Below are 19616 nucleotides of genomic sequence, written 5' to 3'. Positions count from 1 at the left end.
GTCACAACACCCACCCACCTTGAACTTAGACTGATTTTTTTTCCATTTAAAGTCTTGATGATCCTGTCTATCCAGAACTTAGAGCCACACGGTTGAATCATCGGTCTCCTCGACTCATTCATCACTTCATGCGATCATGCCATCAACCACGGGAAGATTGGTTGCTGCTGAATCTCAACTATTGCCTACATTTCCTTTACAAACTTTTCATTACGTGTCATTAAAACTTGTTATTTGCTCATGTACACACATTTGATTCTTGTCAAACCCATACTTCATTGACAATTTATGCATTTACGTGCACATGCTCATACCTACTGTACACTGGGAAACTGGCTCAACTGACCGAGGTGATAACCACTGGTGTGACCTTTTCCACTGATCGCGATTGTTGGGTTAAGTTGAACCAAGTGACTGGAAGACACCCTGGTAGTGCTGACCTTGTGTCATAGTATACGTCCCTTTTCTAGTTGAAATAGATGAGGTGGAAGAAAATAGTTTATTTTCAGAACAAGCAGTCGTTAGCTACCGAGCATAAGTTTGCAGAAGATTTTGAAAAGGAAAGGTTACCTGTGATCAGGTATTCTGAAGATCATCTGAGTGAAAGTCACAAATCAGCTTGTTGAAAAGAGAGAGGTGCTGTCAGTGGATTACTAATCTGAGATTCCCAGCAAAAAAAAAAGGTGTTTGTGAAGAACATCTCACCACAGGTTTAATGTTTTACATAAGATTTCATGCCGCTTTTTCACATATCTACATAACTTGTTCATCTCATCCACGAGCCACATCGATTCACCAGGAGACATTTCGGGGGACAAATCCTGTGACAAATCCTTTGTTGTAGAAGAAGTGAAACATCATCTGATTCCAACAGGAAGCAAAAATCAATACCTTCTCTTGAATCAATGATCGTTCCTCCTGGAATTTGTGTAAAACAGCAAGAAACACGGTTAATCCTCAACCTGATAAATTCAGCTGCATTCTACAGATTTGGTGATGAATGATCTGACGTTTTTTTGGTTCCAGGGTCCCTCCAGCCTCCAAAAGTCTTCTCCAGGTAGAGAGCCACCTCCAGGGTCAGGTGGTCCTGCATTTTCCCAGCAACAACCTGCACACCCAGGGGCAGGCCTTCCTCACCCAGACCCAGAGGGCACTGGGTGACGGGCAGCCCCAGGATGTTGATGATACCTGGAGAACGAGACTGGGATCAGTCTGGACAACTTTGTTCTGGTGAATGAATGAATCATATTCTGTAGACAAAGTTCACAGAATAAACTTTCTTTGGAACATAGACTGAAGGAATGTGGTAAGTGCAAATAGTCAGGTTGGACTAACCTGTGTAACCAACGTCATAGACTCTGAAAAGTAGATGGTGGTGTTTCGGAGCCACTCTGGGGTGGGGCGGGTAAAGAATAACACCATCGTTCCCCAACATGTCCTCCATCTCCTTCTGGAGCTTCTCCTTCTGCTGGATAGCGAAGGATGAAGGTTTGGATTTGAACTTATCAAACAGCGCCATACCTGAAAATACACACATAATTAAGTTCATGATTGCATCCCTCGAAGGGGGTGTATTGTGATTGTCAGTGTTCGTCCGTCCGTTAGTCCATTAGTTAGTCCACCAAATATCTTCGCAACTGTTGCAGACAGAAAGATGAAGCAAAAAGCACATTACTCAGGCAGCAAAGGGGATGAAAATAAGATGAGGAGCTTGACCTTAAGAAAAGTAGGTCAAGGTCAAATTTCAACTTTTGTACACTCAGGAACCGGATAAGATAGACAAGGGAGAAGGCCAGTGTGAGTAAGACCATATATCAAAGCTAGTGCTTTGATCAATGACAGTAGGTCAGAACACTAGCTTTGATCTTTGACCCATGCAAGTAGGTCAGGGTAAAATTTTGAATTGAGTGGTGTCGAGGGATGTTGCAGTCTGTGACTGCCTTATTTCTTGTTGATTTATGTTATCATGTCCAAGAGTATCTTTACATGAATCATTTATTCACATTATGTATTTCATGTCAGTTTTTGTCTTTAAAACAAATATTGTATATAATGATGCAAATTAATGGAAGATTTCAATGGTTAAAGCAGTTCAAACACATCACAATGGAAATCTTACCAATGGTAGTCATGGTGTGCTCTGATTTTCCCAACATCCATTTCAGCAGCTCCCACAGAGGCCAAACGGGGCGTCCTGGTTCTCCCATCAGTTCAACAAAAGGCTGAGGAGGCTGACGAACATTTCATTTACAAAGTTATCGTACATCTCTCACAGTGAAACTTAGTACGTTTATCTTCATTCTATACGAAGGAAACCGCTAAAACACCCATTTTTAACTTTATTCACGCGTCCCTAACAAAAATGCAGAGACACTCTGGTCTATATCAGGATTACAGATAAACATACCTTGCCCTCCGTGTCAGGAAGACCCATATAAGTCTCCCAGATGTTGAAACTATAGCGGAGCTCTGGGAAACGCACTTCTTGAACTTTCACCCCGAGGTCGGTCTCCAGACGTTCCACCACCTGGAGAACATCCCATGATTTTCCTTCTCATAATCTGCCAGGATTTACAGCATTCCTTTTGCAACTTTTAAACACAAGATGATTTGAGCAGCCGACTGAACACACCTTTCTCTGAATATCAATCAGGTCTTTGCAAACGGGGGACGTCATACTGGACCCACCGTCGTCAGGGATAGTGAAGAACCGCAGCTTCTTTAAGTCAACCTTTGTGTTTAAGGACAACCTACGAAAACACACACATGAAAATATTCCAAAAAAATTACACAGACAAAGCTAAACTGATTTGATCATTTATGATATTCACAATTCTGAATTCCATATTTGAACAGATTTCATTCACATTTTGACTTAAGTTTGGTTTTAGTACAAGGTGACAGAAAAGAATGGTTAAGGCAAGAGGGGAAAGCTCTGTTTTTGCTTGCACTTCAAACTTAACAGGTCTTTTATTGCGATACATCTATTTTAGGAATATGGCGTCATCGTTTGGTTGCAAAAGTCTCACTCTATGCTGATGACTTGCTTCTGTATTTTTGTAATCTCCATACTTCTGTTCCTGCTGCTTTGGGTCTACTTTCAGATTTTGGTCGGCTCCAACATAAGAGTTTTTCCTTACTGGCTCCAACACAGTACTTCCCCCTTACCTAACTGGCTGGTCGTGGCAGCAAATTCTGTATGGTCTCTTTATGGCAGGGTGCTTCTACATTGCATCCTCAACCACTGTTTGAACAAAAATTATTAGAGTGAAGACCTCTCTTAATATTTGGACTGAACTCAGGCGCTTACTTTGGTTTGTAACTCTTCTCTCATGCTCCCCAAGCAGCAAACCATGTCTTTCTCCCTTCTCTCACAGACAAGACCTTCACAACCTGGTCAAACCTTGGTATCCAGACTTTTAAAGAACTGTTTATTGATAATATCTTTGCCACTTATCAACAACTTACAGTCAAATTTGCTCTTCCTTACCAGCATTTTTTTAGATACTTGCAAGTCTGTAGCTTTGTTCGGAGTAACTTCCCTACTTTTCCTAGTTGACCTGAGGAAACTGTGTCGTGGATGCTTTGCTCATGCCTGTTCCAAAGCTGCAAGGTTCCATCTAAGTTCTTTATAATCGATTAACTTTAATGTGAACAAAGTCTTTAAGTTCAAACCCCATGTGTTCGAACTCCCAAGGAAATGGGTTCAAAACCCAGGACTTCCAACATGGCCTTTCTTTGCAGAGTTTACATGTTCTCATGTCTGAATTAGTTTTCTCTGGGTACTCCGGTTTCTCCCCCATCATCAGGAAAACACGTTTCTAAGGAATATTAGGTTATATTAGCCCATACTGGCCTACCCCATATACACTTGCTGAGGGATACTCTTTACTGTCTCAGACTAGGACACTTTCCAGGACACTTTTACAAATAGATGTCTGCTGAGGTGGTGAGAGATGAGAGACACTCAGAACATCTTCCCTGAAGCAGCAGATTCTCACCGGGTTCTTACATGTGAGCGTTGGGTCCTGCCATGATCTTCAGCATGGGCAGCAGGTCCTCAGCATAGCGGCAAATAGGACCAATGCTGTTGTACTCCCTTCGTCTGCCGCTACATGGAGGGTATGTGTCGTCACTGGACACCACGCCTGCAGGAATGCATCAGTTACATACACGCTGGATTTGACATTCAAATGGATTGAAGTTTGTTTGTTGGTGGTGCTGTGCAGGTGGTGTAGCAGCACTTTTCTTTTACATTTAGTTTTTCTTACCCGGAGTCGTCTTATGACCAAATGTTCCACAGCAGAAAGATGGAATACGGATGCTGCCGCCAATGTCTGATCCCATACCGATGACTGCGCCTGCTGCTGCAATCAGACAGGCCTCCCCGCCTCAGGTAGACATAGAAGAGAAGACATGAAGTTAGATAGAAAACAGAGATCAGCTGGTGGGAAATTTACTAAATACCATAATTTCTAAAATACATTAACCAGAGCAAAACTAAGGGACTACTTTGGAATTGACTCAAAGCCTGAAGTCAGCAACAGATGCCAACTCTCTCCAAAAGAATCTCACCAGAACTTCCTCCTGGTGTCCTCTCCAGGTCGTACGGGTTCTTGGTAATGCCATAGAGATGGTTGTGGGACTCTGCCCACATGCAAAGCTCAGGGACATTGGTGACACCCAGTGGAATGGTCCCCGCTCTCTTCAGAAAGGCCACAGGTGGAGAGTCAACAGCCGACACGACTCCTTGTCTGGAGACCACGCCTGTAGTCAAGGGCATGCCTGTAACACAGACAGAAGAACATTTTCATGAAATTAACACAAACATTTAAAGTGTCAAACATCTTCTTCACTTTTAGGAAACCGGTGGAGTGCCTTCTCCGAGTGGGGAATGAGGTCCTTCCACAAGTGAAGGAGTTTAAGTAACTTGGAGTCTTGTTCACAAGTGAGAAAACAATGGAAAGTGAGATTGGACAGAGACTTTAGGCAGCAGGAGCAGTATTGCAGTTGCTTTACCGCACTGTTGCCACCAAGAAGGAGCTAAGCCGAGAGGCAAAGCGCTCCATCTGCCATTGGATCTTTGTTCCTACCCTGACCTATGGCGATGGGTCATGACCGAAAGAACGAGATCGCAGATACAAGCAATCCGCTGGTGTCTTCCTTAGAGATATGGTGAGAAACACTGCTATTCGCAAGAGGCTCAAAGTAGAGCCGTTGTTCCTTTGCGTAGAAAGGAGTCAGTTGAGATGGTTTGGGCATCTAGTGCAGATACCACCAGGGCGCCTCCCTAAGGAGGTGTTCCTGGTACGTCCAGCTGAGAGGAGACCTCAGGGTAGACCCAGGACCAGGTGGAGAGATTATATCTCAACACTGGCTTGGGAACACCTTGGGATCCTCCAGTTAGAGCTGGTGGATGTGGCTAGGGAAAGGGAAGTTTGGGGTTCCCTGTTGAAGCTGCTGCCCCCACGACTATGGATGAGTATATGAAGATGGATGGAATGATGAAATACTGACTTTGATGAGCAACCATCTGGAGCACAACACAATGCATTTGTAAGAACTTGAAGATAACACTACGAATCAGTTTGGATGGAAATAAATGATTTGTGGATTATACCCTGGAGGGAGAAATAGTCTTTGACAGAGAGTGGGACTCCCAGTAACGGTAGTCGGTCCTCCAGCACCTCTTCTCCATCGGTTTCCTCCTCGATCAGCTTGTCCACCTGGGCTGCTTCCTGGAGGGCAGCATCAAACCTGGACTCAGAGACAGATGAACCATTTGATGTCATTGTTGTTAATCTGACTGTGATGCCAGTCGAGGGAGTAAAGACTGTCTTGCCTGTCTTTCACAACAGCGTTCACAAGAGGGTTGACTTCCTGGATCCTGTCGATGTAAGCCTGGACCACTTCCACACTTGAAACCTGCCGAACATTCCAACTATTTTAACATACATTTACAGTGACATAGCAGCTGTAGCTTGAAGTGGTAGAGCAGGTCGTCCAAGGATTGAAAGATTGGCGGTTCTGTCGTCTGTCAGTCTGTTCATGTGTCGTTGTGTCCTGGGGCAATACTCCTCCAGTGAGGGCATTCGCTGGTGTGTGAATTTGTGTGAATCTGGCTACACATGTAGATTACAATCGCCAGGTATGAATGACAAGTGACTGAATAATGGAATATGTGAATGATCTTAGAGACCAGAAATGTGCAATATGAGTCTAATACATTATTTAAACAAGTATTTAGAAATGTTAGCTGCACCGTGGAGGCAGTCCACGTTCATATTGAGCTTCAGCATTTCACAAACTGCAGAACTTTGTTTTCTGGTTCGAAAATGTAATGCGATAACCATTGATACCTTTTCATTCCTATTCCTAAATCACAAGAGTCCTGAGTGATACTTTAAAAAAATAAAAAAAAATTTTTAAAAAACAGTAAAAGTGTGACAAAAATAATTTGCCTCTAAATCTAATTCATCCAATTCTACATTTTTATTCAATTACTCATGTTATCCTAAAGTGTAAATATAAAAATTAAATATACAAAATAAAAAATTTCACGAAAACAACATAAATAAACTTTATTTTGTTTTAATCTCCAGTCCTGAGCTCCGCTCGGCTCCACCGGGCTACGAACCTCTCTCCTCCGGATCTTCTTGGCCAGCTGCGTCGCTGACAGCAGCAGCAGCGGGTTGCTGACAGGTGGGACTCGGTTCCGGGAGACGTCGTCTCTCCGGGGGGACAACAGCCGGAACAGCGCGAACAGGACTCCCGTGACCGCCTTGAAGACCCACGCAGCAGCCCTTTCCCACAAACCCACAGACATGATTCCTCCACGCAGACTGGACGACGGTCAGAACGCTGGTCTGGAGCTCCACGGACACCAAACACGAACACCGTGAAAGTCCCGGTGATGAACATCAAAGCTGGCGGTGTTCTAATCTAACCGGAACTTGTGACCGCCTTCAAAATAAAATCAAGCGGATTTGTTACGACGCAACAATAAATGTTTAATAGTACAGTAATTACAATGACGTAATTATTTAGTCAAGAATGTGGGAATATGATTTAACTTAATTTGAAATTCATTCTGCTTTATAAAATGTATACTCTTTCATGTTTTCAAGGCTTTGTAGTCATTTACTTTTTGACATAGGGAAATTATTTTACAATTACTATTTTATTTTTTATTATTATATTATTTAATTACATTTAAATACCTCACCATGAAGACTAAAGATGTCATCTCTCAACTAACGATCAATCGTGAAGTCGCTCCAAATAACTGGTGTATAAAAAATAAATATAAATCACAAATTGAATAGCAAAAAACAAAGATGAAATAACACTTTTATTTTTAAAATTCAGCTTGAAATTTAAAAAAAAATTGAGCTTGACAAATGTCTTTTTGCTAACACCATTCAATTTTTAGATGCTTCCACAAATTAATGATTAAACATTTTAAAAGGTCGAGCAAATAGCATGAAAAACATTACAGAGAAAATTATATAATCAGGATTTCCCACTCGTTCCTCTAATTCCTCCACTGGAGCAAAGCTCAATCTCTTTCCTCTTGGAATCTGTCAAAAACAGTAAGCAATAAGGTTTAGTGTAAAAATAACTCCAACCAGCTCCTGCCCACAGAATTAGTAATTTTATTATCTTAAGAAGATTTTTTTGCTCCAGGGTCCCTCCAGCCTCCAAAAGTCTTCTCCAGGTAGAGCGCCACCTCCAGGGTCAGGTGGTCCTGCATTTTCCCAGCAACAACCTGCACACCCAGGGGCAGGCCTTCCTCACCCAGACCCAGAGGGCACTGGGTGATGGGCAGCCCCAGAGTGTTGAATATACCTGGAGAACGAGACTGGGATCAGTCTGGACAACTTTGTTCTGGTGAATGAATGAATCATGTTCTGTAGACAAAGTTTGCAAAATAACTTTACTTTGGAACATAGACTGACAGGAATGTGGTAGCTGTAAGAATTCCGGTTGGACTAACCTGTGTAACCAAAGTCATAGAGTGTGAAAAGTGGCTGGTGGTGTTTAGGAGCCACTCTAGGGTTGGGAGGGTAAAGAATAACACCATCATTCCCCAACATGTCCTCCATCTCCTTCTGGAGCTTCTCCTTCTGCTGGATAGCGAAGGATGAAGGTTTGGATTTTAACTTCTCAAGCAGCGCCATACCTGAAAATATAATACACACAAACTTGAGTTCATAATGTTTTTATTTTATGGTAATGAAGCGGTTAGAAAAAATAAATGAATGAATGAATGAATGTCCAAGTGTATCTTTTCACGAGTCAGTTGTTAATTGTATTTCATGTCAATAATTATTTTACTTTTCTCATTGAAACAGATAAATATTGTATATAATGATGCAAATTAATGGAAGATTTCAGTGATTTAAAGTAGTTTAAACACATCACAAAGTAAATCTCACCAATAGCAGCCACAGTGTGCTCTGATTTCCCCACCATCCTTTTCAGTAGTTCCCACAGAGGCCAAACGGGGCGTCCTGGTTCTCCCATCAGTTCAGCAAAAGGATGAGGAGGCTGACGAACATTTCATTCATAAAGTTATCATACTGTACATTGTGTGTGTGTTTATGTTGGACCAGCAAGATCGCTGTGCTGTAGCTATCCAACACACATGGAGCGTTGTTTTACAGGCGTACTACGGACACGGCTCAGAAAAGTTACAAATTTTGAGTCTTTCTGTGAATAAGTGAATACCTCATGTTACAACACCTTGACCCCTTATAGGTCGGCACGGCGACAAAGACCTGCTTACAAATTTTCCATGTGAATCTTTTCTTATTTTAAATGTCTTTATTTATTTTAACCTCCGCAACCCAAACCTGTTATGGAAGTGAATCTGTCACTGAGACACTGCAGAGACGATCACCTTTAGTCAGGGCAACCACTGGTTTATGTAACCCTATGATGAGCTGGCATCTCATATGGGGTGTACCCTGCCTCTGATCCTTAACCGGCTGGAATAACTTCCACATCCTTGATGGTGGAAAGTATTCTGCAGTTCCCAGAGAAGTGTGTGTAAGTGTGTGTGTGTGTGTGTGTGTGTGTGTGTGTGTGTGTGTGTGTGTGTGTGTGTGTGTGTGTGTGTGTGTGTGTGTGTGTGTGTGTGTGTGTGTGTGTGGTAAACTGTGAACAAGCAGCTCAACAGATTAGTAAAGTGTATGACCTTTGACTGTTTTTCTCTCACAGTGAAGCTAATTACATTTTTATCTTCATTCTACAAACAGATAACAGCAAAAACACCCATTTTTAACTTTAAATTACTCGTTCTTAATAAATACTCAGAGACACTCTGGTCTATATCAGGATTACAGATAAACATACCTTGCCCTCCTTGTCAGGAAGACCCATGTAAGTGTCCCAGATCTGGAAACTATAGCTTAGCTCCGGTAACTGCACTTCTTGGACTTTCACCCCGAGGTCGGCCTCCAGACGTTCCACCACCTGGAGAACATCACATGATTTTCTTTCTCATAATCTGCCAGGATTTACAGCATTCCTTTTGCAACTTTTAAACACAAGATGATTTGAGCAGCCGACTGAACACACCTTTCTCTGAATATCAATCAGGTCTTTGCAAACGGGGGACGTCATACTGGACCCACCGTCGTCAGGGATAGTGAAGAACCGCAGCTTCTTTAAGTCAACCTTTATGTTTAAGGACAACCTACGAAAACACACACATGAAAATGTTACATACGAGATACGAGTTTAATTAATTCCGTGACTAAGTTCGTAAATCAGTCTGCTCGTATATCAAATAGATTTTCCTTATTTAAAATTACGAAAATAATTTTAATCCATTCCAGCCTTGTAAAAAAAAAACGCCCAAACCCTGCTAAAGTACAAAGAAAAAGATATTTTTATCAACCAATAGACATGGATACTTTACGGGTGCTTGATTAATTATGTACAAGTCATGTAAACAAGTGCGAAAATAAAAGCAAAAGTCACGAGAACACACAAACTACGTCTTTACTCTGCGGACAACATATGAGAAAGAACCAGGCGCGATCTCAGCTGATGTTGCGTCCACCCGCCAACTAGCGCAGGCGTCCAGAAGGACGGCTCAAAATATGGATCTCAAAAAACTTGTATGTCCAGTCGCTCGTATCTAAAGGTACCATATTTTGACTTTACTTAACTCACATTTTGATTTTGATTTAGTTTTAGTATAAGCTGAAAGTATAAGGAGCCACCTCCATTTTTACTTTCAATTAAAACTTAACATCTCTGGACCAAACCCACAAATCCTATTGTGTGAACCAGTGTAAATATAGATCCAGTGTAAACACGGGTCTAGAGCTGAGGCGGTGAGAAAGGAGAGACACTCATAACATCTTCCCTCTAGCACAGGGGTCGGCAACCTTAAAGGTTCAAAGAGCCAAATTGAACCAAAAAAACTAAAATCAAACCTGTCGGGAGCCGTAAAAAACTCTATGCTTTATATGACTTTCAATTCCCGTCTAATCTGTATGAATATATGTATGCTGAATGGCTGCAGCGCTGCTTCCTTTATTAAATAGAATGTGGAATCCTTGTGACTCTCCCAACCTGACGCGGTCTGGCAGCCCTCCAGGACAGAGTGGTAGAGCCACGGCTGACAGCAAGGAGTAGACCCGGGTAGACCTGCCCTCAGGTGGCCAGAGATACCGGGAGTCTCACCCGATTGGTCAGGATTCATGTCACATCACTCACCACCCGCCCACTGTGCTGCCAACCAATCACCACTGCTTTCTAAAGCCAGGGCAACAACTGCCTAGGACCACACAGTGCATCTGAGCTGTACTAAAAGGAGCCTGACTAAATTTTTAAACAACACGATAACTATGATAATGTAATAAAGCGTAGGAAATTTACAACAATAAGTTTTGTTTTGTTTTTAACGATTTTTAGCTATAAGTAGAATATCTATTTTTTTCTGTTAAGTATTATTTTTTATTTTGTGATTAATGTCCAGGGAGCCGCAAGGGAGGCACTAGAGAGCCGCATGCGGCTCCGGAGCCGCAGGTTGCAGACCCCTGCTCTAGCAGCAGATTCTCACCGAGCTCTTACATGTCAGCGTTGGGACCTGCCATGATCTTCAGCATGGGCAGCAGGTCCTCAGCATAGCGGCACATAGGACCAATGCTGGTGTACTCGATTTCTCTGCCGCTACATGGAGGATATGTGTCGTCAACAGATACCACACCTGCAGAAACACATCACTGTTACACACAAGTCTACAAAGCAATAGTATCATTCCGCTGAAGCCACGATTGAAATATCCAATGAACAGAAGTCCAATGTGTGCGTTTTGTTAGCTCACTACACTATGTTTACCATCTGGCGGCTAAAACATTTTGTTTTTCTTACCCGAAGTCGTCTTGTGACCAAATGTTCCGCACCAGAAAGACGGAATACGGATGCTGCCGCCAATGTCTGATCCTATCCCAATGACTGAGCCTCCTGCTGAAATCAGACAGGCCTCCCCGCCTGAGGTAGACATAGAAGAGTAGACATGAAGTTAGATTGAAAACAGAGATCAGCCGGTGAGAAATTTACTTAATACCATCAATTTTAAAAATGTATTTTTTTTCTTGCAGAGGTCCTTCTTTGTTCCGAGTGAGCAATATTTAAAACTAGCAACTGAACCATGAATCCCAGAGCAACAAGTCCTTTCAAGATGTAGAGATGGTAAAAGAGGCTTTTGTTGAAGCAACTGACTCTACTAATTAATAAATAGTTATTGCTTATTGCCAAGCAAAAGATTCAACATCTCCCCTCAAATCTACAGCACCATGATTTGACAAACTTCCAGAACCTGGTGTCAGAGCTGGAGATGCAAGAGAAGGCCTGTGTGTAGTCGACAGTCCACGCTACACAGAGCAGATTGACACTTGTCTGCCAGAGTCTGACAAACACTTTCAAGACATTTTTTTGGTTGAGCCAGTCACTACATTCATGTGCTACTCTTTTCTGGAAGATGCTGAGGTTGATTCACTTGCATGCATTTTTTATAAGCAGCTCACATGCTGAAAATGTGTTACCACCACTGATGTAGTGGGACTACAAAGACTTCCCTTCGCCCCCATAAAAGAGTTTCCTCAATCAACTGGGGCCAGACACTCTGCCTCTTCACGGTAATATGTCCATCAGGCAAAAACAAGGGACTGTTCTGGAATTGACTCAAAGCCTGAGAGCAACACAGGGTCAAACTACAAAGGATCTCACCAGAACTTCCTCCTGGTGTCCTCTCCAGGTCATACGGGTTGTTGGTGATGCCATAGAGGTGGTTGTGGGACTCTGCCCACATGCACACCTCCGGGACATTGGTAATACCAAGTGGGATGGCCCCCGCTCTCTTCAGAAAGGCCACAGGTGGAGAGTCAACACTCGACAGGACTCCTTGCCTGGAGACCACGCCTGCAGCCAGGGGAATGCCTGTAACACAGACAGAAGAACAAATACATGAAGTAATGACACTACAAATCAGTTTGGATGGAAATGAATGACTAAATTGGATTTGTGGATTATACCCTGGAGGGAGAAATAGTCTTTGACAGAGAGTGGGACTCCCAGTAACGGTAGTCGGTCCTCCAGCACCTCTCCATCGGTTTCCTCCTCGATCAGCTTGTCCACCTGGGCTGCTTCCTGGAGGGCAGCATCAAACCTGGACTCAGAGACAAATGAACCATTTGATGTCATTGTTGTTAATCTGACTGTGATGCCAGTCGAGGGAGTAAAGACTGTCTTGCCTGTCTTTCACAACAGCGTTCACAAGAGGATTGACTTCCTGGATCCTGTCGATGTAAGCCTGGACCACTTCCACACTTGAAACCTGCACAATATTCCAAATATTTAATGACAAGATTTATAGTTTATATCAGGGATGTCAAACTCAATTTCACCAAGGGCCACATCATCATAATGGCAGCCCTCAAAGGGGCCAGATGTAACTTAGAAATGTAACTAAATGTAACTCAAAATAATGTAAAATACTTTGAATGTAACTACTGCTTCATGTCAAATAACTGCATTTTTTTATGCTCTTGGGGCCACATAAAGTTATGTTGCTGGCCACATTTGGACCCGGGGCCTTTGGTTTGACACGTAGTTTATACAGTAAATACTTGGTTTAACTCAACTATATTATATCGTTAAGTTCTATAAATGTTTGCTCACCATGGAGACAGCATTCTAAACAAACTTTATTTAAATAAAGTCATGTTTTAATCTCCAGTCCTGAGCTCCGCTCGGCTCCACCGGACTACGAACCTCTCTCCTCCGGATCTTCTTGGCCAGCTGCGTCGCTGACAGCAGCAGCAGCGGGTTCCCGACAGGTGGGACTCGGTTCCGGGAGACGTCGTCTCTCCGGGGGGACAACAGCCGGAACAGCGCGAACAGGACTCCCGTGACCGCCTTGAAGACCCACGCAGCAGCCCTTTCCCACAAACCCACAGACATGATTCCTCCACGCAGACTGGACGACGGTCAGAACGCTGGGAGTCCCGGGGAGGAACACCAAACTAACGGTGTTCTAATCTAACGGGAACTCATGACCGCCTTCAAAATAAAATCAAGCGGATTTGTTACGACGCAACAATAAATCTTTAATAGTAATTACAATGAGGTAAGTAATTATTTACTCAATAATGTGTGAATATGATTTAACTTAATTTGAAATTCATTCTGCTTTATAAAATGTATACGTTTGCATGTTTTCAGGGCTTTATATTTATGTTGTACCATTCTAACAAAATATAGTCGTTCTACTTGTTAAGAATTTTTAGTTTTTATATACTATATTTATCCCTGGAGGAAAATTATTTTACAATTATTTAATTTTTTTTATTACATAATTTAATTATATTTTAAATACCTCGCCATAAAGACTAAAGATGTCAACTAATGATCAATCCTGAAGTAACTCCAAATAATAGATTCATAGAAATTAAAGATTAATCACAAGTTGAAAACCAAAAAAAAAAAAGATGAAATAACACAACTTTAATTTTTAACATTGAGCTTGAAAATTGACAAATGTCTTTTTGCTAACTTCACCACCATTCAATTTTAAGATGCTTCCACAAATCAATGATTTAACATTTTAGAAGGTCGAGCAAATGGCATGAAAAACATTACAGAGAAAATTATATAATCAGGATTTCCCACTCGTTCCTCTAATTCCTCCACTGGAGCAAAGCTCAATCTCTTTCCTCTTGGAATCTGTCGAAAACAGTAAGCAATAAGGATTAGTGTAAAATAACTCCAACCAGCTCCTGCCCACAGAATTAGTAATTTTATTATCTTAAGAAGATTTTTTTGCTCCAGGGTCCCTCCAGCCTCCAAAAGTCTTCTCCAGGTAGAGCGCCACCTCCAGGGTCAGGTGGTCCTGCATTTTCCCAGCAACAACCTGCACACCCAGGGGCAGGCCTTCCTCACCCAGACCCAGAGGGCACTGGGTAACGGGCAGCCCCAGGATGTTGAATATACCTGGAGAACGAGACTGGGATCAGTCTGGACAACTTTGTTCTGGTGAATGAATGAATCATGTTCTGTAGACAAAGTTTGCAAAATAACTTTACTTTGGAACATAGACTGACAGGAATGTGGTAGCTGTAAGAATTCCAGTTGGACTAACCTGTGTAACCAAAGTCATAGAGTGTGAAAAGTGGATGGTGGTGTTTAGGAGCCACTCTAGGGTTGGGAGGGTAAAGAATAACACCATCATTCCCCAACATGTCCTCCATCTCCTTCTGGAGCTTCTCCTTCTGCTGGATAGCGAAGGATGAAGGTTTGGATTTTAACTTCTCAAACAGCGCCATACCTGAAAACATAATACACACAAACTTGAGATCATAATGTTTTTATTTTATGGTAATGAAGCGGTTAGAATGAATGAATGAATGAATGAATGAATGAATGAATGAATGAATGAATGAATGAATGAATGTCCAAGTGTATCTTTTCACGAGTCAGTTGTTAATTGTATTTCATGTCAATAATTATTTTACTTTTCTCATTGAAACAGATAAATATTGTATATAATGATGCAAATTAATGGAAGATTTCAGTGATTAAAAGTAGTTTAAACACATCACAATTGTAATCTCACCAATAGCAGCCACGGTGTGCTCTGATTTCCCCACCATCCTTTTCAGTAGTTCCCACAGAGGCCAAACGGGGCGTCCTGGTTCTCCCATCAGTTCAACAATATGATGAGGAGGCTGACGAACATTTCATTCATAAAGTTATCATACTGTACATTGTGTGTGTGTTTATGTTGGACCAGCAAGATTGCTGTGCTGTAGCTATCCAACACACATGGAGCGTTGTTTTACAGGCGTACTACGGACACGGCTCAGAAAAGTTACAAATTTAAGTTTTTTCGGTGTGAATATCTCATGCTACAACACCTTGACCCCTTATAGGTCGGCACGGTGACAAAGACCTGCTTACAAATTTTGCATGTGAATTTTTTCTTATTTGAAATGTATTTATTTATTTTAACCTTTGCGACCCAAACCTGTTATGGAAGTGAATCTGTCATTGAGACACTGCAGAGAGGGTCATGTTTAGTCAGGGCAACCATTAGTTGTGGCCCTACTATGAGCTGGCATCTCATCCGGAGTGTATCCTGCTTCTTATCCATAACTGGCTGGAATAATTTCCAGCGTAACCCATGACCGGTACGAGATGTTTATGGTCATCTCCTCTTCATGAATGAATGAATGAACGAATGACTGAATGAACCACTGGCTCAATCTTTTCTTCTGGATTAAACTGTCAAAAAAATGTTGTGTTAAAAACATCACGCCCTCGGTGGAGGAAAGTATTCTGCAGCACCCAGAAAAGTGTGTGTGTGTGTGTGTGTGTGTGTGTGTGTGTGTGTGTGTGTGTGTGTGTGTGTGTGTGTGTGTGTGTGTGTGTGTGTGTGTGTGTGTGTGTGTGTGTGTGTGTGTGTGTGTGTGTGTGTGTGTGGTAAACTGTGGACAAGCAGCTAAACAGATGAGTAAAGTGTAAAACTAAAACCTTCGACTGTTTTTCTCTCACAGTAAAATTTATTACATTTATCTTCATTCTACAATCAGAAAACAGCTAAAACCATTTTTAACTTTAAATTACTCGTTCTTAATAAATACTCAGAGACACTCTGGTCTATATCAGGATTACAGATAAACATACCTTGCCCTCTTTGTCAGGAAGACCCATGTAAGTGTCCCAGATCTGGAAACTATGGCGGAGCTCCGGTAAACGCACTTCTTGGACTTTCACCCCGAGGTCGGCCTCCAGACGTTCCACCACCTGGAGAACATCACATAATTTTCTTTCTCATAATCTGCCAGGATTTACAGCATTACTTTTGCAACTTTTAAACACAAGATGATTTGAGCAGCCGACTGAACACACCTTTCTCTGAATATCAATCAGGTCTTTGCAAACGGGGGACGTCATACTGGACCCACCGTCGTCAGGGATAGTGAAGAACCGCAGCTTCTTTAAGTCAACCTTTGTGTTTAAGGACAACCTACGAAAACACATACATGAAAATATTACAAAAAATTACACAAAGCTGAACCAATTCATTTAAGAGATTCATAATTCTACATACAGCAGTACCTTGAGATACGAGTTTAATTAATTTGCTCATATCTCAAATTAATTGTCAACATTTAAAATTCCAGCCTTGTAAAAAAGTCTCAAACCCTGCTAAATTACGAAGAAAAACATATTTTTTTAGACATGCATACTTTACCTATGCTAAAATACATATAAGTCTATAGCTGAGGTGGTGAGAGAGGAGAGACACTCATAACATCTTCCCTCTAGCAGCAGATTCTCTCCGAGTTCTTACATGTGAGCGTTGGGACCTGCCATGATCTTCAGCATGGGCAGCAGGTCCTCAGCGTAGCGGCACATAGGACCAATGCTGACGTACTCCCACAATCTGCCGCTACATGGAGGGTATGTGTCGTCAACAGATACCACGCCTGCAGAAACACATCACTGTTACATACAAGTCTACGAAGCATTATTATCATTCCGCTGAAGCCACAATGGGAATATTTAAAGAACAGAAGTCCAACGTGTGGGTTTTGTTAGCTCACTACACTATGTTTACCATCTGGCAGCTAAAACATTTAGCTTCTCTTACCCGGAGTCGTCTTGTGACCAAATGTTCCGCACCAGAAAGATGGAATACGGATGCTGCCGCCAACGTCGGATCCCATACCGATGACTGCACCTCCTGCTGCAATCAGACAGGCCTCCCCGCCTCAGGTAGACATAGAAGAGAAGACATGAAGTTAGACAGAAAACAGAGATCAGCTGGGGGGAAATTTATTTAATGCCATCAATTTAAATTAAAAAAATATCTTGCAGAGGTCCTGCTTTGTTCTAAGTGAGTAATATTTAAAACTAGCAACTGAACCATGAATCCTAGAGCAAGAAGTCCTTTCAAGATGTAGAGATGGTAAAAGAGGCTTTTGTTGAAGCAGCTGACTCTACTAATGAATAAATTGTTAATGCTATCTCCCCTCAAAGCTGCAGTGCCATTAATTGACACACTTCCAGAACCTGGTGTCAGAGATGGAGATGCAAGAGACGGCCTGTGTGTAGTCGACAGTCCACGCTACACAGAGTAGATTGACACTCTGCCTCTTCACTGTAATATGACCATCAGGCAAAAACAAGGGACTGTTCTCAAACAGAGTCAAAGCCTGTTGGCAACAACAGACTCCAACTCTCTCCAGAAGGATCTCACCAGAACTTCCTCCTGGTGTCCTCTCCAGATCGTATGGGTTGTTGGTGATGCCATAGAGGTGGTTGTGGGACTCTACCCAAAAACAGACCTCAGGGACATTGGTGATACCCAGTGGGATGGCCCCCGCTCTCTTAAGAAAGGCTACAGGAGGAGAGTCAACAGTCGACAGGACTCCTTGCCTGGAGACCACGCCTGTAGCCAGGGGAATGCCTGTAACACAGACAGAAGAACAAATACATGAAGTAATGACACTACAAATCAGTTTGGATGGAAATGAATGACTAAATTGGATTTGTGGATTATACCCTGGAGGGAGAAATAGTCTTTGACAGAGAGTGGGACTCCCAGTAACGGTAGTCGGTCCTCCAGCACCTCTCCATCGGTTTCCTCCTCGATCAGCTTGTCCACCTGGGCTGCTTCCTGGAGGGCAGCATCAAACCTGGACTCGGAGACAAATGAACCATTTGATGTCATTGTTGTTAATCTGACTGTGATGCCAGTCGAGGGAGTAAAGACTGTCTTGCCTGTCTTTCACAACAGCGTTCACAAGAGGGTTGACTTCCTGGATCCTGTCGATGTAAGCCTGGACCACTTCCACACTTGAAACCTGCACAATATTCCAAATATTTAATGACAAGATTTATAGTTTATATCAGGGATGTCAAACTCAATTTCACCAAGGGCCACATCATCATAATGGCATCCCTCAAAGGGGCCAGATGTAATTTATAAAAGTAACTGACATAATAATGTAAAATACTGTAAATGTAACTACTGCTTGATGTCAAATAACTCTGAATTTATTACCTCTTGAAGTTACAAACATTACAGTTACACAGAAAAAATGTGTTTGCTTGTTGTCTTTGTAACATCAATTCTTTTAATTTTTCAGATTATTAAACCCACATAACTCCATCAATCAAGGATAAACCTATCCAATGAATGAAGAAAATTAACATCAGACACAAGTTAGGACATTAACTTTGTTTGAAGCGTTTTGATCAAAGTTAAAATGGGCTTAATTACGTGAATTACAGTGTGGGAACTGTAATTTTGGTCAAAGCCCACTTTTGTCCTATTTATTTTTAGATACTCTAACTTTTAAGCTCCCGTGGCGGGCCCAGGGGCCTTTGGTTTGACACGTGGTTTATACAGTAAGTACTTACTTTAACTGAACTATATTATATAGTTACGTTCTATAAATGTTTGCTCACCATGGAGACAGCATTCTAAACAAACTCTATTTAAATAAAGTCATGTTTTAATCTCCAGTCCTGAGCTCCGCTCGGCTCCACCGGGCTACGAACCTCTCTCCTCCGGATCTTCTTGGCCAGCTGCGTCGCTGACAGCAGCAGCAGCGGGTTGCTGACAGGTGGGACTCGGTTCCGGGAGACGTCGTCTCTCCGGGGGGACAACAGCCGGAACAGCGCGAACAGGACTCCCGTGACCGCCTTGAAGACCCACGCAGCAGCCCTTTCCCACAAACCCACAGACATGATTCCTCCACGCAGACTGGACGACGGTCAGAACGCTGGGAGTCCCGGGGATGAACACCAAACTAACGGTTTCACCGGAAGTAGAAACCGCCTCCAAAATGAATTGAAGCCAATAAGTTATGACGCAGCAATAAATGTTTAATCTTAATTACAATGAAGTAACCTAATAATTTCCTCAAGAATGATGTGGGAGTGTGATTTAAATTAGTTTGAAATTCATTCTTCTTCATAAAATGTATGCTCTCGCATGTTTTCAAGACTTTATATTTACGCTGAACCATTTCATACAGTAATCAGGATTTCCCACTAGATCCTTCAAGACCTCCATTGGAACAAAAATC

General features: G+C 42.2%; 3 protein-coding genes across 5 annotated transcripts; all 3 read right to left on the bottom strand.

The window, feature by feature from the left end:
• Positions 1-373: 373 nt before the first annotated feature.
• On the bottom strand, positions 374-7006 carry LOC137590602 (fatty-acid amide hydrolase 2-A-like). Of its 3 annotated transcripts, XM_068308276.1 has the most exons (14): positions 6638-7006; positions 5843-5925; positions 5621-5757; positions 4576-4785; positions 4272-4391; positions 4013-4148; positions 2633-2750; positions 2408-2527; positions 2120-2231; positions 1336-1521; positions 1011-1188; positions 706-918; positions 571-618; positions 386-466 (listed from the first exon to the last, which is right to left on the bottom strand). In XM_068308276.1, the coding sequence occupies exons 1-12, from the start codon at positions 6824-6826 to the stop codon at positions 903-905; spliced, it is 1605 nt and encodes a 534-aa protein (XP_068164377.1). In that variant the 5' UTR covers positions 6827-7006; the 3' UTR covers positions 386-466; positions 571-618; positions 706-902. The 3 variants fall into 3 exon arrangements, with proteins under 3 accessions (XP_068164376.1, XP_068164377.1, XP_068164375.1); XM_068308275.1 differs by having other exon boundaries at positions 374-466; positions 571-918; XM_068308274.1 differs by lacking the exons at positions 386-466; positions 571-618; positions 706-918 and having other exon boundaries at positions 939-1188.
• Positions 7007-7332: 326 nt separating this feature from the next.
• On the bottom strand, positions 7333-13576 carry LOC137590607 (fatty-acid amide hydrolase 2-B-like). Its single transcript, XM_068308280.1, has 11 exons — positions 13291-13576; positions 12771-12853; positions 12552-12685; positions 12247-12456; positions 11389-11508; positions 11089-11224; positions 9583-9700; positions 9358-9477; positions 8439-8550; positions 7997-8182; positions 7333-7848 (listed from the first exon to the last, which is right to left on the bottom strand). The coding sequence occupies exons 1-11, from the start codon at positions 13477-13479 to the stop codon at positions 7664-7666; spliced, it is 1593 nt and encodes a 530-aa protein (XP_068164381.1). The 5' UTR covers positions 13480-13576; the 3' UTR covers positions 7333-7663.
• A 426-nt stretch (positions 13577-14002) lies between these two features.
• LOC137590605 (fatty-acid amide hydrolase 2-B-like) lies at positions 14003-19374 on the bottom strand. The gene is made up of 11 exons (XM_068308279.1): positions 19087-19374; positions 18304-18386; positions 18085-18218; positions 17780-17989; positions 17171-17290; positions 16871-17006; positions 16426-16543; positions 16201-16320; positions 15131-15242; positions 14657-14842; positions 14003-14508 (listed from the first exon to the last, which is right to left on the bottom strand). Exons 1-11 carry the CDS (start codon positions 19273-19275, stop codon positions 14324-14326), a joined length of 1593 nt encoding a protein of 530 aa, XP_068164380.1. The 5' UTR covers positions 19276-19374; the 3' UTR covers positions 14003-14323.
• Positions 19375-19616: the final 242 nt, after the last annotated feature.

This window comes from Antennarius striatus, chromosome 23 (assembly GCF_040054535.1).
Source record: "Antennarius striatus isolate MH-2024 chromosome 23, ASM4005453v1, whole genome shotgun sequence".
Classification (NCBI taxonomy): Eukaryota; Metazoa; Chordata; class Actinopteri; order Lophiiformes; family Antennariidae; genus Antennarius; species Antennarius striatus.
Note: the sequence above shows the minus strand (reverse complement) of the source record. Positions and strands in the feature narration are given on the sequence as shown.